This window comes from Caloenas nicobarica, chromosome Z (genome assembly GCF_036013445.1).
Source record: "Caloenas nicobarica isolate bCalNic1 chromosome Z, bCalNic1.hap1, whole genome shotgun sequence".
In the NCBI taxonomy this organism is placed as follows: Eukaryota; Metazoa; Chordata; class Aves; order Columbiformes; family Columbidae; genus Caloenas; species Caloenas nicobarica.
In genome coordinates, this window is record NC_088284.1 from 97,120,239 (window position 1) to 97,140,594 (window position 20,356).

The 20,356-nt window shown below is 36.0% G+C and overlaps 1 protein-coding gene across 1 annotated transcript in view; it reads right to left on the reverse strand.

Annotated features, from left to right (window-relative positions):
- Nucleotides 1-213: 213 nt before the first annotated feature.
- Nucleotides 214-20,356, reverse strand: part of MIGA1 (mitoguardin 1) — a 40,327-nt gene continuing 20,184 nt past the window's right edge. The window contains exons 8-16 of the mRNA XM_065657417.1: nt 16,581-16,681; nt 8,162-8,280; nt 7,916-7,988; nt 7,486-7,572; nt 7,264-7,362; nt 6,799-6,933; nt 5,798-5,851; nt 3,821-3,937; nt 214-3,486 (exon numbers count right to left, since the gene is read on the reverse strand). Coding sequence (XP_065513489.1) covers nt 3,268-3,486; nt 3,821-3,937; nt 5,798-5,851; nt 6,799-6,933; nt 7,264-7,362; nt 7,486-7,572; nt 7,916-7,988; nt 8,162-8,280; nt 16,581-16,681 — 1,004 coding nt within the window. The 3' untranslated portion in view covers nt 214-3,267. The remainder of the gene's footprint in view (nt 3,487-3,820; nt 3,938-5,797; nt 5,852-6,798; nt 6,934-7,263; nt 7,363-7,485; nt 7,573-7,915; nt 7,989-8,161; nt 8,281-16,580; nt 16,682-20,356) is intronic.

A 20,356-nucleotide genomic window follows, 5' to 3' on the forward strand; every position in this document is an offset into this window, starting at 1 on the left:
ACAAAATAAACTGTGCAGCTCAAAAGCTGCTCCCATTCCATTTCTTTTTCATGTATATAATATTTTTATATATAATTTTTTAATCAATTTATATATATCAATTTATTTTTTATCAATTTATATATAATTTTTATATAATATTTTTTGCTGGACTTCAGGGAGCAAATTCAAACTTTAGATACAGTTATATAAGCATCAGTTGTTTTCCTGTATTATTTTATTTAATATACACAACTGCAGTTCATTTACGCAACAAAGTTCACAAATACACTTCCTCTGACACTTGATTTGACATGTTTAGTTTGATAGAAACCAAAGACTACAAGAGTGAAGTATAACAACCATTAACAACACATTAAAAGTGAGATTATGATTACAACTAAATTACAAATGATATAAATATTTGATTCTTGTATAACCCCTCCACGTTCGACATCTATGATTTTAGGAGTACAGTTATGGCAGGAGAGGATTGCTTTTAAATTTAGCTTGTTAGCATGGAGAGGGGCATTCAAAACTATTTAAAAATGTAGACATTATAAACCAAATTCTCATTATGAATTCACTAAGGTAGAATTGCACTATATTGTCATTGCTTTGGTGCAGCTCTGGCACTTACGTATTCAAAAACGATCATGGACTTTTGAAATTCTGAAGCCATATGGCTGGTTATCAGCAGATATTCTTTACCCACCTCCTCGCTAAGGTGCAGAAATCTTAGGTGATAACAGAACTGGTTGCAGTTCTGTGTTCTGAGCAGACAGCTGTCTCTCATTTAAACTTATAGATCTGTCTCTGGAGTTAGAAGGACAGTGTATGTGAATGTGTTGGGGAAAAGGTCCAAAGAGACCAGAGGAGACGCAAAGCCTCCCCACACATACCTGCACATCGGCTTCTTCCTCTCACTTTTTCTCCCTTTCCCTCTCTTTTTCTTCCTTTCTCTCTCTTTTTCTGAATAAAACATTTTTGTTGTTGGTATCTTACAGCAACCAGATACTGTAACTTTTATTTCAGATGGAAAATATACCCATCCAATTTCCAGCCTGATTCTATGGAGTTTTGAGAGCTCTATCAGGGCAGGAAGTGCTCCTACTTTAAATGGATACATTTGTTTAAGTCAGATATTACCAGGTTCTTATCCATTTTCTAGATATTTTGGTGTTTCATTAGACCTTTTTCACTCTTCTGTTTAACAAAAATCATTTCAGTTTTAATAGAAGATCAACTGTTAAATTATCTGGAAACATTTATAATATCATCTGCAACACTGTTGCACCTTCAAGAGCTTTTTATAAATAATATGAAAAAATCGCTCATTGAAATATACATTTACTACTGTGAAAAAGTGTGTTTCTGTTTTCCTGTGATGAATGTTAAGGTGTCATTTTCTTCATATCATTTTATTAGGCTAGACAAACCACAGCAGATCATTTCCTTTGACATATTGCAACCTCCGGGTAGTAGATCTGCTGTGTAACTTGCCATTTACTCTGTTACATCTATTTCCAGCTATTCCTATAGATTCTGAACCTGACAAGACAACCCTATTGTTCCACATAATTTCATTCATAAATTTGCAAAAAGCTGCCAAAATACAGATACTTTTGAGCAGTATGATTGAGGGGAAAAAAGAATGTTTAATCTAAGTGAGATGTGTGGAAAAAAACCTTTACATTCTGGTATCAAAGACATTGCAGAGAAAAAAGTGCAGCATGGAGCAAGTTCAGCAACTTGAATGGCGGAGATAGGCCAACAGCAGCATTTGGAATTTCTGTTTTATTACACATAGAAGTATACTTTTTTTTAAAATAAACTACAGTCAGTTGGCATTTCACACAAGTCATATGACACATTTTCATCATTTTTATATTTATCAAATGAGTACAACAAGGTGGAAAGTGTCAGCTTCAGTAAAATCCATGGAATTATACACGCCTTCCTTTTCAAATATCATTGGTTTGGGTTGTGTTTGCAACAAAAGTTGAAATGTTTATAATTCATGTTTGTTTCAGTTTGCTAGATTTTAACAACATGCTTGTCAAGTATCTGAATATTTAGAATTAGTCTGTAATTACTTACTCTGTATTACTTGACACGAGATTCCTGTGGGCTGGCTTTGTGTGGCAAACCATATGTAAGTGTAGTTTAAAAGCCTAAGCTACCTATGAAGCTTACAGAAATTCAAAGATACAGATCATCATCATTTATTACCTCTGGCACTGGAAAAAAATCTTACTGCAAGTTCCCTCCTACCTCCTTACTGTGCTGTGCTCCTATCTAAAGTTCAGGTTCCATATCCTGAGCCTGTTTTGCATTGCACATAGATGGCCACAATTGCTTTAATTTCCTCTTAAATAGACACTTCCTACAAGGAAGGGAGGAAGACAGAAATGCTTTTAATTATAAAACACTGCTTTGGATGCTGTTTCATGATTAACAAATCTCATCATACACCCATATTTAAAAATATATTTTGAAATGCTACATATGAACTGCAAATGCTATTAGTTTGTTTACCACCACCATATAAAGTAGTAATAGTTTTAGAAAAAGGAAAAGTTTTAAACTATTTGATGAAGATAGCATAGCTTTTGGAATATAAATAAGTGCTTTCAAACACCTTCATGATGTTTAGGTATTTTAAAACAAAATAAAAATGCATACCAGAAGTCATTCCTGCCCCAACAGTGCCTGCATTTCCTGCATTGCTCTGTTGCGCTGTAGTACAACATGACTGCTTACACCCACACAAATGTAATTTCAGGGCAGTGGCAACATGTTCATTTTTGTGAGTGTGATTACTTTATTGCACGTGTCACATGAGTCAGAGACTGCATATACCCCCATCGAAACACCTCCTAGATCTAGACAGACAATGACTTGGACACTCTCTAATGAACACTTTGTACTGTAAGCCTTTAAAGGAAATAACTCCATCAGCTTCACTTACAAATTATCTGTGCAAAAGTACAGTATTTCATAAATAAACTTTACCCAAATATTACAGGAAAAAAAAGCTTTGGGATACAGGAACTATAAATACAGTGACAGCTGAGCTGCAAATGTAATTTAGGTATATACAGTAATATGCTCACCAGTCCTTTTCGCAGATGTACATTTAACCTCCGTAAGTCCTTTTTCCACACTTAGCGACACGATACATTTTCAGACGCTTGCTCAGTAACAGCAATGACAGCTCCGGGGTTAGACAAAGGTGGGAAGGAGTACATCCAAGTGCACCCTATTTCATCTGTCAGGGATTTAAGCTTACTGTACTTTCGCTTCCACGAGCCCACTGGTCATGACATGCCCGTGACCACTTACACAAGCACTGATGTGTCTTAGCGAGTCTGCTCCAAGATAGGCCATTAAAAGTTCAGTGTGTCGGATTAATAATTGCATAAGATCTTCAGCCAAACTCTCCATAGTTGAGTATCTCACTTTTTCAAAATCAAAAATGTCTTTGAGGAAGAAAAGCACTTGATCCTATGGGTGGAAAAAAAGGATAAACTAGTATTCACTTACAAGAAGAAAAAAGTATGGAATGCTAGCTGGTTTTTTTTCAGACATTTCCTAAAAACATCCATTTATGTATTCTTCTGGTGCTAAGATAGAAAGACACTAAAATAGGCTGTCCAAAATAGTTCTATGCTTTAAAAAATGAATACGAAAATATTTATATTCATGGTTTCTTACAATTAGTCTTAATCTTAGGAAAATGCAAATGTTTGTTTATAAATAAGATCCTAATTTCTTTTAATCTAGAATATTTTTTTTTTTAATAATTAAGATAAGTGGTAATTAAAAAAAAGTGGCAAACCTTGAAGAAGCAGCACAGGTCATAAAGTGAATTTCTAGGGCCCAAAAATCCCCACGCCAAAACAGGACTGATATGTTCACATATAGCATAGAAATGTGCAAAAAATCCATCAGGCACCTGGTGATGTTAAAATCGTAGACAAAAGTTACACAGGAAATCTACTATAAATCTCTATTATATGAAATTAAGTCTTGAGAAAAGCTTAAACCACCTACTACTTCAGGGCTGTGATAACCGGAAGTCCTTTAAATTATAGGACAACTGTACCAAATAAGTCTCATGATTTTTTAGAAAAGGTTTTTACTCCAGTGGTACTTCGTATTTTAAATATTTTAAGATTGATAGGCATAAGCCCAAAAAGATCATGAAGAATCCAGTCTGCCTCCCAAATGACAGATCAATGTATTGAATTATTCCTCTTCAAACCCCTATTACTATGCACAGCTGAAACTTTCAAAACATAAGCAAACTTCACAGTTTTGAATGGAAAAAAATGCACAAGAATCCATCTTGAAGTCTAAAGAAAAATACAAAGTATCTGTGAATGTCCATCCTCTTGTTATTTTTATAACCTATAGGCACTCATATAATATGGTCTATATTTATATACCATATATGAATGTAGAGTTTATTTTATATGCTCATAAACCTATATTTATAATTTTACATCAGCACAGTTAATTTAAAAATAATAAAAATATAAATTAATAATAAATTAAAACATAAAATACCACATAAAGAATCATAGAATCATTTCGGTTGGAAGAGACCCTCAGGATCATCGAGTCCAACCATAACCTAACTGTAGCACTAAAGAACTGTCCGTAAGTAAATCTAAGTTCATCAAACTCCTTGTGGTACAGTTAGTCTCTGTTACAAAGACTTCCATGGTGCTTAACTTCATCCACTTTTGAATGATTCCAGCAGCACTGATGAAACTAGTGCCAAGGAGCAAAGTTACACAGTTACAAACTTATAAATATTGAGACTTCAGTATACAAATGAACTACAGAGTAAGGTAGTTGTGCATTGAAATAGAGGTGAAAGTAATAGGTTACTATAACATCTATTTTGGAGATATAATCCCTCCGTATAAAACTAGTGCAGAAAAGATCTATTTATATAAAATTCCCAGCCATATCGACACAGGCATGTAACACCTCAAATCTTAAGATATAACAGTAGCCGAAGACCTTTTACAAAACACCAACTGCTGTTGGAAACAACTCTTCTATGATGAAATACGTCTTTAGCAGTTAGGAGTCACATAAATAGCTGTTCTTAGAATCGGAGAAAGGAGTCAGTGGCAATCAGGTGAGCAGAGATTCCCCACCTGCGCTGTGCAAACCCACTTTCACAGCTACGGGTGTCCTGCAGCAGAGCCTCAGCTCTGCCTTTGGCCCGGCTCTTACAAACACCGGGCATTTGCCTCCTGGATGGAACAAAAGCCTCCAAAGGTGGAAGTGCAGAGGAGTTTGAGATGTGCAGAGTTCCTTCACTGCGAGGGCAGGACGCAGAAGGGGCCGGGGGAGGCTGCGACAGAGCTCCTGTCGTGGGTGAGGAGCACGGGCCCTCAGGTGGGTCAAGGGACAGGACTGAATTCTAATCAGCTGTGGAGATGACGCAGGAGTTGAGAATCCTGGCATAAGCAGGTGAGATACAAGATCAACGACCTTGGTCTGCAAAAATCCAAGGTACACGTGTGGGGCCGTAAGTCAGAGAAATTGCTGTCGCCACTGCCGACTGGACCTAAGCTAGGTTGAAAATCTTCCAGCCAAGACTTTTTGCAAAAAAATGATATTAATATTAGGGCCTCATGAACTAAACTTCTACCATTGGCAGACTCTTGTCTAAACAAACATGTCTTCAGGATTAAGGGTTGGACTGTAATTAATTTTGCTAAAGCTACAGAACAGAACTTCATGTTCTTAGGAGCCAGTTAGTAACTTTGGTTCCCTTTTTTGCAAGGCAACTTACCTTCATTTGCTGTCGTTTCTGCTTCAGTACTGACCAACAGCTTGAAGCCACAGCCTAAAGGTATTAAAAAAAAAAAGAAAAAAAATCCCCAAACCCTGAGTAACTTTACTGTAAGCAAAATTATTTTCCATATCAAAAGAAGCAATCTGCGGAATACTATATTTCTATATTTTGGGGATGCGTATTTTATTCAGTTTCAATCTTGTGATAACGCAAAGTTTAAACCTATAAGATATCAGCTGATACAAATAACGAATTTTATACGTTGTTCATATTTGTTATTTTCAGATCTTACTCCGCAAGATTTTCTTTAGTTTAATTCAAATGTAATTTGGCATCCTTGACTGATTTTACAGTTGCAACAGTGAGCAACATTCACCAGGTTAAACTGAGGACCAGTCTCTTATATACCAAAGTGTGTGCTCAGACATAAGCAACTATTTTAGATATTAAGTATCATGTGAACACACTGAAATGTCCTTTTTCATTTTAGCAAAAACATTCTTGCAATAGCTTCAGATTTGGCTAAGAAGTTTTGTCCAAATATGGACCTGTGAAATACAAGATACTGATACCAGTACTGGGCTTTTCTCCTTCAGTGCTGAAGATAATTTACTACTCACAAAACACGACGTTACCACACAAATACAAAAAGAATTGTGTGTGTTATCTTTTTTTTCCCCTCTATAGGGAATTTTTCAGTTGAAAGACACAAATAAATGGAAAACTGGCAATTTCTTGATCTAAAAGGTTTCTTTGCTTTCAAAATCAATGCTATTGTGAAAACAATACACACAGTCTTTATCCCGTGGTTGTTGGACTTAGCTTTGTTTTTACGTTGTGCTTTAAGGATATAAATCACAGATCGCCAGAAGAACAGTTTCGGCATATACAGAAATTTTATATCAGAATGCTCGCACCAATGTTGTATTGATCATACCATCTAGTTATTCTAACGTACTGCAGAACAATGATTATGAAAATTACATGTAAATACTTACTGTTTCTTTGAAAGAGGAATTTAGCCAGCGGTTATTTACTACATTCTGAATAGATATTGGTGGATTTTCTAAATCTTCAAATGAATCCATTAATATGAAGTCCAGAACAACATCATAAAAATTCAGGTTTTTCACCTATATTAAATCAGAACATGATCTAAGTAACCTAGTTTATTTTTCAGCAGTGGAATTCAGCATGCACCATATTCTAGCTCTGTATTAATGTGCAGATTTAGAATTGTTTTTAATGAATATTAGAGATACTTCGTGAGGAAAGGAAAAGTTGAAAAAAATACCACGTGCCTTCTGATACTAAACTGCAGTGGTAGATGCCATTTCTCTAAATCAGCAATGTAAACAAAAAAGAATTGCCTTTCCCACAATTCTGAACTGTAAAATTTTATTTTTAGATGCTACGGTTTGTACAATTAAGGGTAAAAGCACTTTTCAGAAATCCAGACTCACTCCTCTAGCAGCAAGTTCCATTTCAGTGTTATCCCAGTGATCTGTTTGTTCCAAAAAATGTATCATCTCGTCAAAGACATCTTCAAATTTCTTTGGATTCTGTAACGTAAAAGCAATGTGTATCAAGCAAACTTAACAAGAGAAATAGTTTATTTACACTGCAAAGTGAATTCTGATGGAAGTTACATTAACAACAAAACATTAGCCTAAAAAGGCTTTTACCTTTCGTGCTCTCACAATTAAAGCAGACAAAATTTTTCTTCCACTTTCAGCAAGAAATATTCTGTTTGATGTTTCTGAAAGAATTATCTAGAAAAGGTTTCAGAAAATATACACATATTCATTCACAGGTTATACTAAGTGACCTTAATCACTCCAATCAACTTTAATATAATTATAACCACTAGTATAGTAGGCAAGTTCCTAATAAGCCTTTGGTGCAAAGGTCCCAAAGCTAATCACAAAACTGGGACTCCTCTGCAAATACATCCTATTTTAAAACTATAGAAATGTAAAAGCAACAAGAAAATATTCATTTTGAGACCATGTTATAAAAATGCTTGCACGGGTAAGCGCATTGTTAGTTTCAATGCCGTATACTTTAGGCTTAACAAGACAGACAGACAGACGAATCACTTTCCTGACTATTTACCTGAAAAGCTTGTCGAATGCAGTGAAGCTTAGCAAGGAAGTCACTGTCTCCTAGACATTCAAACATTTCAGTCCTGTATAAAGTAGAAGAGTTTAAAAGACCATTAAAAAAAGAAGCACAAGAAAATTCAACTAAGTCAAACTCCTAGAAAAAATACCTAGTACAAATAACTTCTAAAATATGAGTTCCATGTAGAATATTTAATTCTCGCTTTTCATGGAAATAATTACAGACATAAATCAGTACCTTAACACTCGTGAATAAATTTTGCCTTCTTCTGCTAAGTGCATGGCTTCTTCATACAGCGGGCAATGGCAAAGGGAATCTAGACCATACGGATTACGAATCTCCCTGTGCTCTGTAAGCTGAAAAAAAATTGGTTTGAAGTTCATTAAAGAGCTGGCTAACATCATTTTTGTAAAGATAAAACAAATAAGTTTTCCTGATATTCTACTGAAAGATGTATCCTTTTCTGCACCTGCTTAAAACAACAGGGCAACATTCATCTAGTAAACAGAAGAGAAACACCACACTATTAGCGAGACTGTTACTTCATAACTTTTAAAATCTGAAAGCTCCAGTTTCAGGTTTCAAAAGTTTAATTAATAAAATAGATGCAGCTTAGTTTTGTTTTTTATTTGCCTATTTAAATTTAATAATTTCAAAGCTGCTAAAAACAAATGTCAGGACACAAAGTGCAGAATGATTGCCTCCTGCAAATCTTTAGGAAGCTGGAAATAGCAACATCCTCCCACCCTTGCTTTTGTTTCACTGGTAAATATGTCTGCAAGTTGCCAAGGAATATTGTATGAGGCATGAGCATCCAGCATTTTACTATAGGCTCCTAAAAAGTTTTTTATTATCGGCTGTTTTAATTCTATGGTTATCGTATAAATTAACATGAAATCATAGACATTCTTAGAGCAAGAAAAAAATCAAAAGCAGATTAAGAAATCAAAGCACATAAATAATACAGAGAAGTCTTGTTTACAGGATATCATATGTAATCCACAAAATAACTGCTAGCTACAATTTCCACTACAAACATTACATCATATTACTAATGATCCAAAAAAAAAGAGAGGCTTAGACATCCTTCAGTTTAGTTAATGACCAGAAAATGAATTCTAGCTTTTTTTTTTTAAAATCCTTTACATATATATACACATATCTTGCATGGGGAAACAAATCTGTGCTTCTAGGCTATAAAAACAAGAGCTTAGAAACATCTTTAAAAAGTAATTCTCATAGTAACTGAACTATATAAAAAATAGTTACCCTGTATGTTAGAAAGAATTTTTTAAAAATCAGATTAAAATAATATATCATTATGTTAAACTTCCATTAAAATTTTCAAATAAAGATATGCTGAAAAGTTTTTCCTGTTGGAAAGAGGCAAGTGCTGGGCCGAGGCTTCCCGCAGACACGAAGAGCTGTGCTGCCCGCGCCCCTGCTCGCACACTTGAGCTGAGCCAACCGCAGCAACCACAGCGTGGCCAAGTCAGCTTGTCTGCCAAAGGGAAGAACACAAGCACAAGCCAATACTGATTTTTGTCCATGTAAACATTTAAGCACCCGATGAAGTTACAAGAGATTTCAGCACAGAGTTGGTGTTCTGACAAGCACCACATGCGGTTACATGGTACGTATTTGCCGGAACTCACGCCCTCATACCCGTACCCTTTTACCGTAAGCAAATTCCTTCCATAAAATTGTCAGGTTCCATTTTAAATTTATGTGTTTGGGTAAAAAAATAAGATAAATAACCCTGCATTCCTATGCGGATTTCTATAGAGTTATCAAACTGAGAGCGATGAGGCAATAGCTAAGGAACAAGTGAAGGAATAAAAGTTTTAAGGTCAACAAAACGTTAATAATACACGCTTTCAGAATTCATCTAGTTTGAAAGCATTTCCATTTTAAAAGTATGAATTGGCTTATCAGTTGTTTTGCTTGGAAGAACAGAGTAGAATAAGCTGACTTCCTAAAAAAGATTTACAGCTATTAAGACCAAAGATTTTATTCCAGTGTAACAATATTAATCAAATATTAATCATAGCACCAAATTGTGGTTTGGATTTGCTAATTGAAAAAGCCCACCTGAAAATTTGTGTTCTTTCTGAACAAAGGAAACCAGACAGCCTTCAATTGAAAACATATAGCATAGAATAATTTAACCAACTGGAAGAAACAGGAATATACTGATTTCTTTTGGTTATAAGAAATCAATACACGTACATATATATACACACGTGTATACAGTGTAATAGTTAGAACAGGTATAAACAAGAAAAAGTGAAAAAAAATCTTTACTCCAGAATTTGTTTTTCTACATTATGGTTAAGAAAGTATTAACTATACATAAGTACGTATTTTCCAAAATAAAGTCCAAAACAGAACACAAATTAGCATACTAATTTATTTCTTACCTGACCCAGCTACTACTGAAGCCATAAAGCATTCCATTTACTTTATTTCATTTGCAAAGCATGAGAAGAAACAGTTTCTGAACACACACGCACTTTGCAAACAGCTGCCTCTCTCTTGGAGGTTATAATTTCTGTGGTAAAAGGGATTATATTGCTTTTTTCCAGTGAACTTCAGGCAAATCACCTTCTTCAGATATTTAGGCAAACTGACAGACTTCAACTGAATTAGGACTCGGGGTTTCTCCAGTTTGATGCCGGAGATCTCCACCTGCTGCCAGCCAGCCGGAGGTGACAACAGCTTTAGCACATCAAGATTCCTGATCACAGCCTTGTGGTTACAGATCCGCGCAGAACCCAATACCTGCGAGCTGGGTGAGGCCCTTGATTATATTTGGCTTTTTTTTTTTTTTTTTGCTTAAATTCCTCTCATGCTAGCAGATGAAACAAAGTAGCTGTGTTACTGTTGTAATGCATAATTATTGAGCTGAAATGAAGAAAGCAGCTAAATCAACCGGCTACTGAGCAGGAAGGAAGGGGAGACCTATTCTTCCACTGACAAGATGATTTTGATTACAGGTTGAAGTTAGTCCCAACCAATGACATTTGGAAAGGGAATGCAAACTCCTACATAACTGACTTCCCTTAGCATGCGAAAAGAGGAGAAAAAACCCAAACAAACTGCCAACTAGAAAATAAAATGACCTCTAAGTTCAAATGGAAAAGGTGGTCTCCAGACAAGCTCTAAAGCTGCATCCTAATGCTTCTGGAGGCATCATGGATTTTCTTTAGATGCTTTCTAGTGTTTAAAAATATATTTATATATAAGTATTTTATATGTAAATAAAAACAATATACATATATGTAACATACAGTATTATATTTTGAATAGTCTTGCAAACATTCAGTAATGGCCATTCTTTTTGAGATGAAATAAGGTGAAAGCTTGCCGATATAAACATCCTGGTTCAACATAAAATTAGTTGAAGATGCTCCAAACATGCATTCACATTTCTGACATAGCAGAGTTCAGCTGTTAGAAGAATGGACAAACCATCTGCAATGCTTAGCAACATGCAGAGCATACAACATTTTCTAGGTAAGAACTTCTCAAGCTGACATGAAAAGGAAAATTAACTCTTTCTTGTAAAAGAAGAGATGAAAAGATGAATCACCCCATAGCAGCCATCTAATTTTTTAATGATCTACTTCTCTCCATTCAAGGCTCAAGAAAGGGACAGCAGTTGTTGGTAACCACTGCACAGGACATTTCTGATGACCTGCAGTGGATCCCTAGCTTTATTATGTTAAGATAATACATACATTTTCAAAACTCCAAAGCTTGTAGTGACAACTTGTGTCTCTACACGAAGTGCTGCAAAGCACTGAAGACTATAACATGGATTTTTTTTGTTCAGATGCTAATCAGTTTTCTCTGTACAGTTCAGCTTTAAGGCTGCATCTGCCAGTAAAGAGATGCTGAAACCATTGATGTCAAACCTCAGGACCTTGCAATAGTTTTTAAGCTTTAGTCTAATGAATAGACTCAGAACTCTTATTTGCCACCCACAAGTTGTTCCTTAATAAACAGAAAAAATTCTCAGCTGTGAATCAAGACCTTGTTGACTACCAAAATAACCACCTACACGAATGTAGCAAAAATAAATAATGCTAGACCTTTGAGGAATTCTTGCCTGCTCCCCCTAATAAGAAGGTCAATTTGCTGGCACAGTCAGCATTCCTTACGTTCTGGGAAACTATGCTTGCCATGTATTAAGAAAGCTGATGATGATCTCTTTCTCCAGGTATCTTTTAAAATATATATAAAAAAAGAACAAACCAAAACAAATACAAAAACCCCACCAGAAAAAAATCCCACCAAAAACCCACAAAACAAAAAAACTCAACCAACGCCACATAAGTAGCTGCAGGATGTGTGTGAAACATGTTTTGGGAAAACACACATTCAAAACATGATTTATCTGAATTTTTGCTGTAACTTCATTAATTTAAGCATAAAGAACAATATGAATTCACTGTGTGTGCATCAGTAGTGGTCATACTCCTTGCAGGGTGAAATAATCCTAGGCTATGTGTGGTGTCTGGTACATAGGCTTTTGCCCACATAATACCTACATAGTGGTATTATGGTACAAAAATTAGTTCAGTGCTAATATATAGGTTTTGTTACAAATGTTACATGTATTTCCTAAGAAAAACTGTACAGTATGAGCAGTCAGCATATAGGAACACGTTGGCTATTAGATAACGATCATCCTTGTCCTAGAAGTGAAAGCATTTCATTTACGATGCAAATACCATACATAGCTAACGTTTCTGTTAGAGACAAGGATCAACTCTAGACTTTTAAAATTCTATTATTATATTTAAAGCTTTTAGAGCACCATTTAATGACTTGTTGGCTTAAGTTTTCCTATTCATATCCATACAGCAAGAAACCACAGTTGTCCTTGGAGGGAATCAAAGGAATCTGGTTCTTGTTGAATCCTCTTCATTGCCTCATGAAAAACTTTTCCCCACAATGCAATCTTTTTAACTGGGACTACATCTGTTAGGATGCAGAAGACAAATAATGGGGAAAAAAAAAAAAAACAACCCACAACAAAAACCAAAACCACAAAACAACAACAACCAACCAAACAACATAACAACCAACTCCCTCCCCGCCCAAAAAAATCCAAACAAACACAAATGAAGCATGAAGTTTGAGGAATTTGTTAGAAAGGGAGGTGTTTCTCAAAGTGGAACAGAACTTTTCTGTTGCCTACAACATCACCGATACTTCTCGCGAGATGGAAAGCTTCTGATGATGATATGGACAGACATAGACAACATGAAATCAAATTTTGAGTTTGCCCCAAGTAGTAGGTAGTGGTCAGTGGCACTTCAGATACAGGTTCTTCAAAGAAATAGCATTACTGTTAGCAGAATGAAAGACTTCATGACTTAATACTTTCTTATCTCCACATGTTTTAAGACTATAAATATGAGGCACCTCCATACCTCATTAAAGTTGTTAGAATCGGGAGCTCCTTACAATTTGCTAGGCTGCAGAACCACTGTGCTACATTTGGTTTTGAGCTAAGACAATAATCCACATCAAATTGGACAGATGACATGAACATGGAGGAAGTGGACAAGACGAGAATGATAAGGCCTGAGAAGATCAAATTAGTGAGTATGGTCACACTTCTGAAGGCGGTCAGAACACAGGAGGGCATGTCTCTGATTTTTGCGATGAAACAGGAAAAAACCCAAACCAAACACCTCAGTTATAAATGCTGTAGGAATACACCTTAGTGTTACTTGCTAAAATTCTCTTTGGTATTCCCTATCCTGGGAAAGGAATAAATCTATGTGGAAACCAGGAAAAAGGTAACCCTCCCTTTCAGCAAGGGGGCTCTTTTTGAGCACTTTCTGAGTCTAAGATTCAATTTCAGTCACTCTGAAGGTTTTGGTGCCATATACGAATAATAACAGGCATACAGAAACTGGTGTTCTTTCCCCTTACCAAAGCCTTTCTGGTTTGTTTTAATAGATTTGAGCTGAGAAAATGATTACCTTAGTAAAGGAATTACTGATTAAAAAAAAAAAAAAAAAAAGAGCAGCCAAGGCTAAAAAAAATCCCCTAAGCTTTGGACTGAGCTAAACTTTGCTTTCTTTATGAAAATGTTATTTGATAATAGAACTACAGATTCAGTTCCAGTCAACATATGAAAAGAAGACACGGTAGATGCGTGTGCACTGCCAACAGAGAGGCAGTACCGATGCTCACCGTCAGAGAGAGCAGGAAAGAGCTCCTATTGGAAAGATGGAAAAGCAGCCAGGAAAGAGAGGGTGGAAACCTTTATCTGTCACACTCACTGCTGTATTCATGTCAAAGGTGGTAGGTATTTTGAGCATATAGTAGGTAAGATAGCAAGGATATGAAAAGGATACTAACCCTCATAAACACAAGTCAATGGCAGATAGTGTCAAACAGGGAAGAAAATACCATTATTTAATTCTGTATATAGTATCAATAACTTAATTAGGGCAAATAGTTGTGCTTACCCATCCCTTCTGCAGTGCTTCTGAGAGCCTAGGAATGGAAGTCTGTCTGGGCCTGGTGATGGCCCAGATGTCTGTCTAATTTTTTTTAAGGATTCGGGCATCTGTGTATTGTAGGTGTCCAGACTCGCACAATTCTGAGAATTCATCCTCAGCATCCTCTTGATTATCAGCCATAGCCAAGATGAAGTTCTGGCATACCCTACTGCTACCCTGTACAGCTCATCAAAAGGGCATGTGATTTAAGCTCTGCCAACTGTCCTAGTTTTGTACAGTTCTTTTCTTGAAAGTCATCTTCCTATGTTTTGTCCTAATATAACAAATCACAACGTTCTTCTTGCCTTCTAAGCAGTATCCCTATCAATTTCCATCAAAACATTTATCTATGTGTCAGTTTACGATTCCCTGCATTTTGCTGCTCTCTCTCCCGAGGGCACTGAACCAAATTTGACTTGATTGTGTGTCAGCACTGAAACACAGAAAGAGCTTCCAGTCTCTAAAACCAGAGTCACACAAAATACTTGGTCCTGCTCCTTGGGACAGGATTCTATGTAGAAGGAAGATGAACGTTGTGCTGTGTTAATCTTCAGGAGTCCTATCAGCTGATAATTTTAACAGATTCTTCGGTAAAATCCGAGAAAGGAGATCAGCGAGCTAGATCTACTGGCAAAGGCTAGAACAGCTGGAGAGGAAGAGAAGATCTTCGTAACTTTGTTTTGGAAGAAAGAGTTGACAGAAGTGGCTTGGAGGTATCAAAATGCAGAGAATATTTTCAGGGTATGTAAAGACAATTCTGTTGCCAATTTTGACTCAAATATTTCTTTAGCAAATACTGAAACCATTTGGCTTAAGGATAGGATGGTTATTCCACTGAGGTGATACATCCTGGGGTTTGGTGTGTGTGGTTTTTTGTGTAGTTTGGTTGGGGGTTTTTTGTTTGTTTGGGTTTGTGGTTTGTTGTTGGTTTTGGTTTTTCAATCCGAGCAACACAAATGAGCATAATGGATTGTCCCCATCTTCATATACTCGCAAACACACTAGGAAAGTTCATTAAAAAAAGCTACAAAGCTATAATGGCTTACACCTCCTCTCAAGAGCTGGTAGAGTTGAAGCAAGCTGGAATTGTGGTCTTGTCCACAGTAGAAGAAAGAGTAACCACTCTATCTAGACACAGCCTTTGTTGGAGCAAATGCTAGGCATAACATCACATCTTAATGCGAATTACTAAATCAAGGCAACCACAATTTAATGTGAATTACTAAATCAAGGTAATTGTGTTACAGAAAACCAAATCATGCAATAGACAGTTAAATTGATAATTGCAAAGACTGTGTATGCAAACCTCTCTTTTTACAGCTGAGTTTAGTAGCTTAGTTGTAGTGCACATACGATAGCAACACCTAACACAGCATGTATCTATGGAGACCAACTGCCTCTCCTGTAATTTGGAAGAGGGTGCTGTTCAAGATCGCTTCAGCTCCTGAGAGACTATAAAAGCAGATATTCCTCATTCAAAGTGAGTGTGTCGGTGTACGTAAAATTCTTTCAAATCCTTCAAGGGAGCTGTAGTATATTTCAGCTAACGGACAATGCCTTGTTACCCAGAGATTATTTCTTTGTGTCTCTTTTCTGGCCTTATCCAAGAAAATTAGGGAAAGTTAGATGAAGTATATAATATTGTGCACGGAATGTACTAAAATAGGCAGCTCTCAATTTCTAATAATTTCCTCTCCAAAAAAAATCCTAACTTAAAAAAGACAAAGCCTTCTTCTTACGTCTTTATATTATGGTAAGGGAATAGGAAAAAAAGAGAACAGAAAAATGCAATTCATGGTGAAAGGAACTACTACACTCTCAAATGATTGTGTTTCTTCACTCATGCAAATCTGATACATTTTTCAAAAGTAATTTCTTTTTAGAAGGAATCGGGAAAACATTCTGCCAGCGCACCAAAAAAAAAAAAAAAAGTCAATAAGCAATTTGGTCCCAGCTTCATTACTTGAACTGCTAGGAAGCTGGTTACAACTAGGCAGGGAAAGGTCTTTTTTTTTTTTCCCATAAGAGAAATACATTTTGTTTACAATAATTAGCAAACAATTAAGATTTCTCTGTTCACTGTTCAAATACATCAGCAAATCTTTAAAAGAAGCAATATTTAAGAGTCTTACCTCAGCTGTGGAAACAAAGGAGTCTGTTGATGCAACGCTTAATGTATCTCGAAGGCAGAAATCATCTGTATTATCCTTTACAGTGATATCTGTATTTTTATCTTTAAAATAAAATTAAAAACAAACACACAAAAACCCACCTGATTATTAGACTATCAGAAAATTGCATTTAAGTCTTGCAAGTGTCTTTCACATATACTTTAATGTAGTATTTCATTTGGAAGGCACAACATTGTACGACTAATACCACAGTAAATTCTCCTGTGACCCCCTAACATACATAAAGGTGATGGTATTTTTCTGTCTTTAAAGTAGACTTACAAACATAATCTGCAATGAACAGAGAGAATAAAAAAAAAAAAATTCCTCTTTGCTAGGCTTCTGAAGATCTGACTAAAGACATTACTTTGCTATATTGCTCTAAACCCTCTGTTAAGTTTTTAACTTGGCTAGGTTGTGTAACAAATGCTCTGTGTTTTAGTAACCAAGAAATACTGTGCTAAATAAGATCCATTAATAAAAAACAGGTTTCAGCTTCACTTGAATTTGTTTCATTTTCTACTTCTCATGCCTTTTCTCATTTGCTGGTTCTTCAGGAGAACAGGTGAAGTTTTCAATCTTCACTGTATCCTCTTTCCCCAAAAAGCTTTTCCATTGAAATAACACACCCAGAAGCATTTCCTATAGTACTAGAATTCTTAAAGCCTTCAAAGTAACTGATAACTTTTTGCTTATAATCATCTTCAACAGTTTCTCTCAGTTTCCCTTTATTTTATTCTCAGATCTCAACTGTTGCACATATTACTAGCATACATGGTTTTATTTTCACCATACAGAAACACTGTCACCAAAGGATTAAATTCATAAGTCAGGAAGTCAGACTTTGGCTTGATGTGCCCCATACCACATTCTCAGTAGAGCACAGGCACTTATTTTGGGTTCTTTACCTTCAGACATTACACATGCATTGCTAAAAGTCTGTTTTATTTCCAACAGTCAGCAGCAACCAGCTACCCAATGTCATCCAGATCCGTTGCTAGGGTAATACTTCATAAAAAACACTATTACATAGCAAAGTGGCCAAATGCCAATATACTGGAATGGTTTACTCATCAATTGAAACGCTACAAATCCACATAACTTAACTATTATTTCGGTGGTTGTTATGGTTTTACTAGTTATGGACTTGGAATGACAGCTCAAAGATTGCATGTAACAATAAATATCTGTCTTTGAGATTATTCACTGAGGGAAAAAATTATTAAAAGTTTGGACAAAGATTTTACTAGATAGAGTTAAGTAGATTCCAACTTGTAATCACAACTTCAGCAATATTCATATGAAAAGTCTCTGATTTTTTTCAGATCATTCTTAATAATTGTTTGTTCTTTTTCTCTGACCTCTTAAAACCAAGTGGAAAACTACAGCAGCGTCCAAGTTAGTTGAGAAACAACCACATACTGGAATCAGAAAAGCTAGAACAGAAAACCAAACTGTGGTTTATAAAGCATCTACTTGAGGTCTAGTAAGCGCACATGGGTAACATGATGTTTCCTTCTTATTTCTAACTCATCATTTGCTTTAATCTCCTTTTAATATTATACTAAATACTCTTCTAATTTCACTTTTCTACATAAGCTGTTGCTAAAACTGCAATAATACCCTTAAATATAGGGTAGTCCAGAGGAGTATAGCCTGGTTGCAGGTTTCTCCGCTGAACCTCTCCATTTGGCTAAGTTGTTTTCCTTAATAAATTTCCAATTAAAACCAAAGTTTCTACACCTCAGTTAGGAAAGCCCTCTAGCACCTGGTTCAAGTGCAATCCAAAGCAATATTATTTTCCTGATCCTCCCAGTCTGTAGGCAACATGGAACACTTACTTCATGAGAAGTGAACAGCTATATTCACAAGTAGCATTGCAAATTACAAACTCCTAGGAGAGAAAAGTGTGAGCCATACTGATAAAGATCTTTGATGGCTTTAATGAAGACGTTAAGGTAAGGACTCTACTCCTATGTACACTAAGTGCAGCTGCCAAGTAGTGTCATATATCAATGTGTTCACAATCTAAGAATGTCTCCACCACAGGGAAGTCCCAACTATACCACAGGAGTGAAGCCTCAAAGCCTCTGGATATTGTCACATAATTACTGTGCTGCTGCTCTAATATGTGAGCATATAGTTCAAATACAACAAGATATCCCCAGACTGACACTGAAGTATTTAAGTGATTGATTACACATAAATGGGAATAATGCTATTTAACTACAATTTATTCTGCATATTTGTTAAAAAAAAAAAAAAATGGTGCAAATGAAGGAACCACAGAGTTTCTAGCCCACAATACCAGAGAACTGGGGGGGGTTCTGTAGAGGTTGTATCCAGCCTGCTACAGATTACATGAAACTCTAGTGATAGAGATGTGTTCAAAATCTTCTTATTTGCTGAAGAAGTCATAATTCCAAGTTTTCTAATATGGACCTAAAACTGTCAGCTAAGCAGTATGGTTTTAAAATGTTAGTGGGATATGGAATATTTGTGTTTTCACTCAAAGAAAATTCTCACTACTACAAAAAAGGCACAAAATTTGTATGTTATGACCAAAAAAAAAGGATTAAAAAGAAGGTTGGTAATGCTGAGTGAAATACCTTTGGCAAGTGATACGTGCATACAGCTTCCCCAAAGCAAGCCAAATGGCCTTGTCAGCAATTTCTGATTTTCTGGCCACCACCATGCTAATACCTAAAATACCCTTAAGCCAAGCAGGTGCTTGTCAATACCCACGCTGTGCAGAGAGCACACTATTACAAAAAACGTTAGGGTGAAAATTAAGTTACAGCTGGAGTACATACCATGCAAGTACCAGGAGAACATTCTTAGACACAAGAACACAAAATAAAAGAAACAGCAGCACAATGAGACTCCTGGAATGAACAGCTGCAAGAGGAACCCACCCACCAGTGCCTGCAACTGCTCACACAGTCGTCCTTAGTTCTTATGTCCTCTAATACCTTCAGGAAAGGAATACTAGTGAGGATGTAAGCTCCAAATATACCTTACTTATTTGACAAGCCAGGGAATTATTTTGGGTTCATTTATATTTGTAAAGAGAATGAAGTAGAGTTTCAGATGTGACAGATACTGACAGCAGTAATTGCCATAAAGACTCTTGGTTGTAGTGCCTTAAAATGTATACGCAGTTCTAAAATTAGATTAAGCGTATTAAGTAGGCTAAGGATATGGGCTATTGCTAAAGCTTGTGAAATAAATCGTAGCTTTGTAAGATTTTGCAAACAAGTATCTATCTGAAACTAAGCAGGCTGAAAAAACAAACACACAAAAAACCCACCAAAAACCCAACCAGCCACAAACCCAACCAACACCACAAACAACAAACCACCACAAAACCAAAAACCGAATCAGAACAAAGCTACTTCCAAATCTATCCACAGAGTTCTAACCTAGAATATTGCTCTTTGCTCTGGTAGGTTTGTGTGGCAAGACAGATCACAAAACTAACCCTTTAAACTCTAAGAGCAAAATCTGACCTTGGAGATGGAATTGCACACAAACTAACTTTTTAGGATTCAATTTGGAATGTTTTAAATTCTGAAAGCTGCTTATATGTTATCTTTCCTCCAACCCTGAATGAAACATGGCCTGAGTTTGCAAGTGAGTTTGGTGCTTACATGCAGCAGTTAAAAAAGGAAAGCACTTAGCCACTGGCAAAGAGCTCCCTGGGAGTTAAGGAATTTAGTTCTGAGTGCCACCGTTAA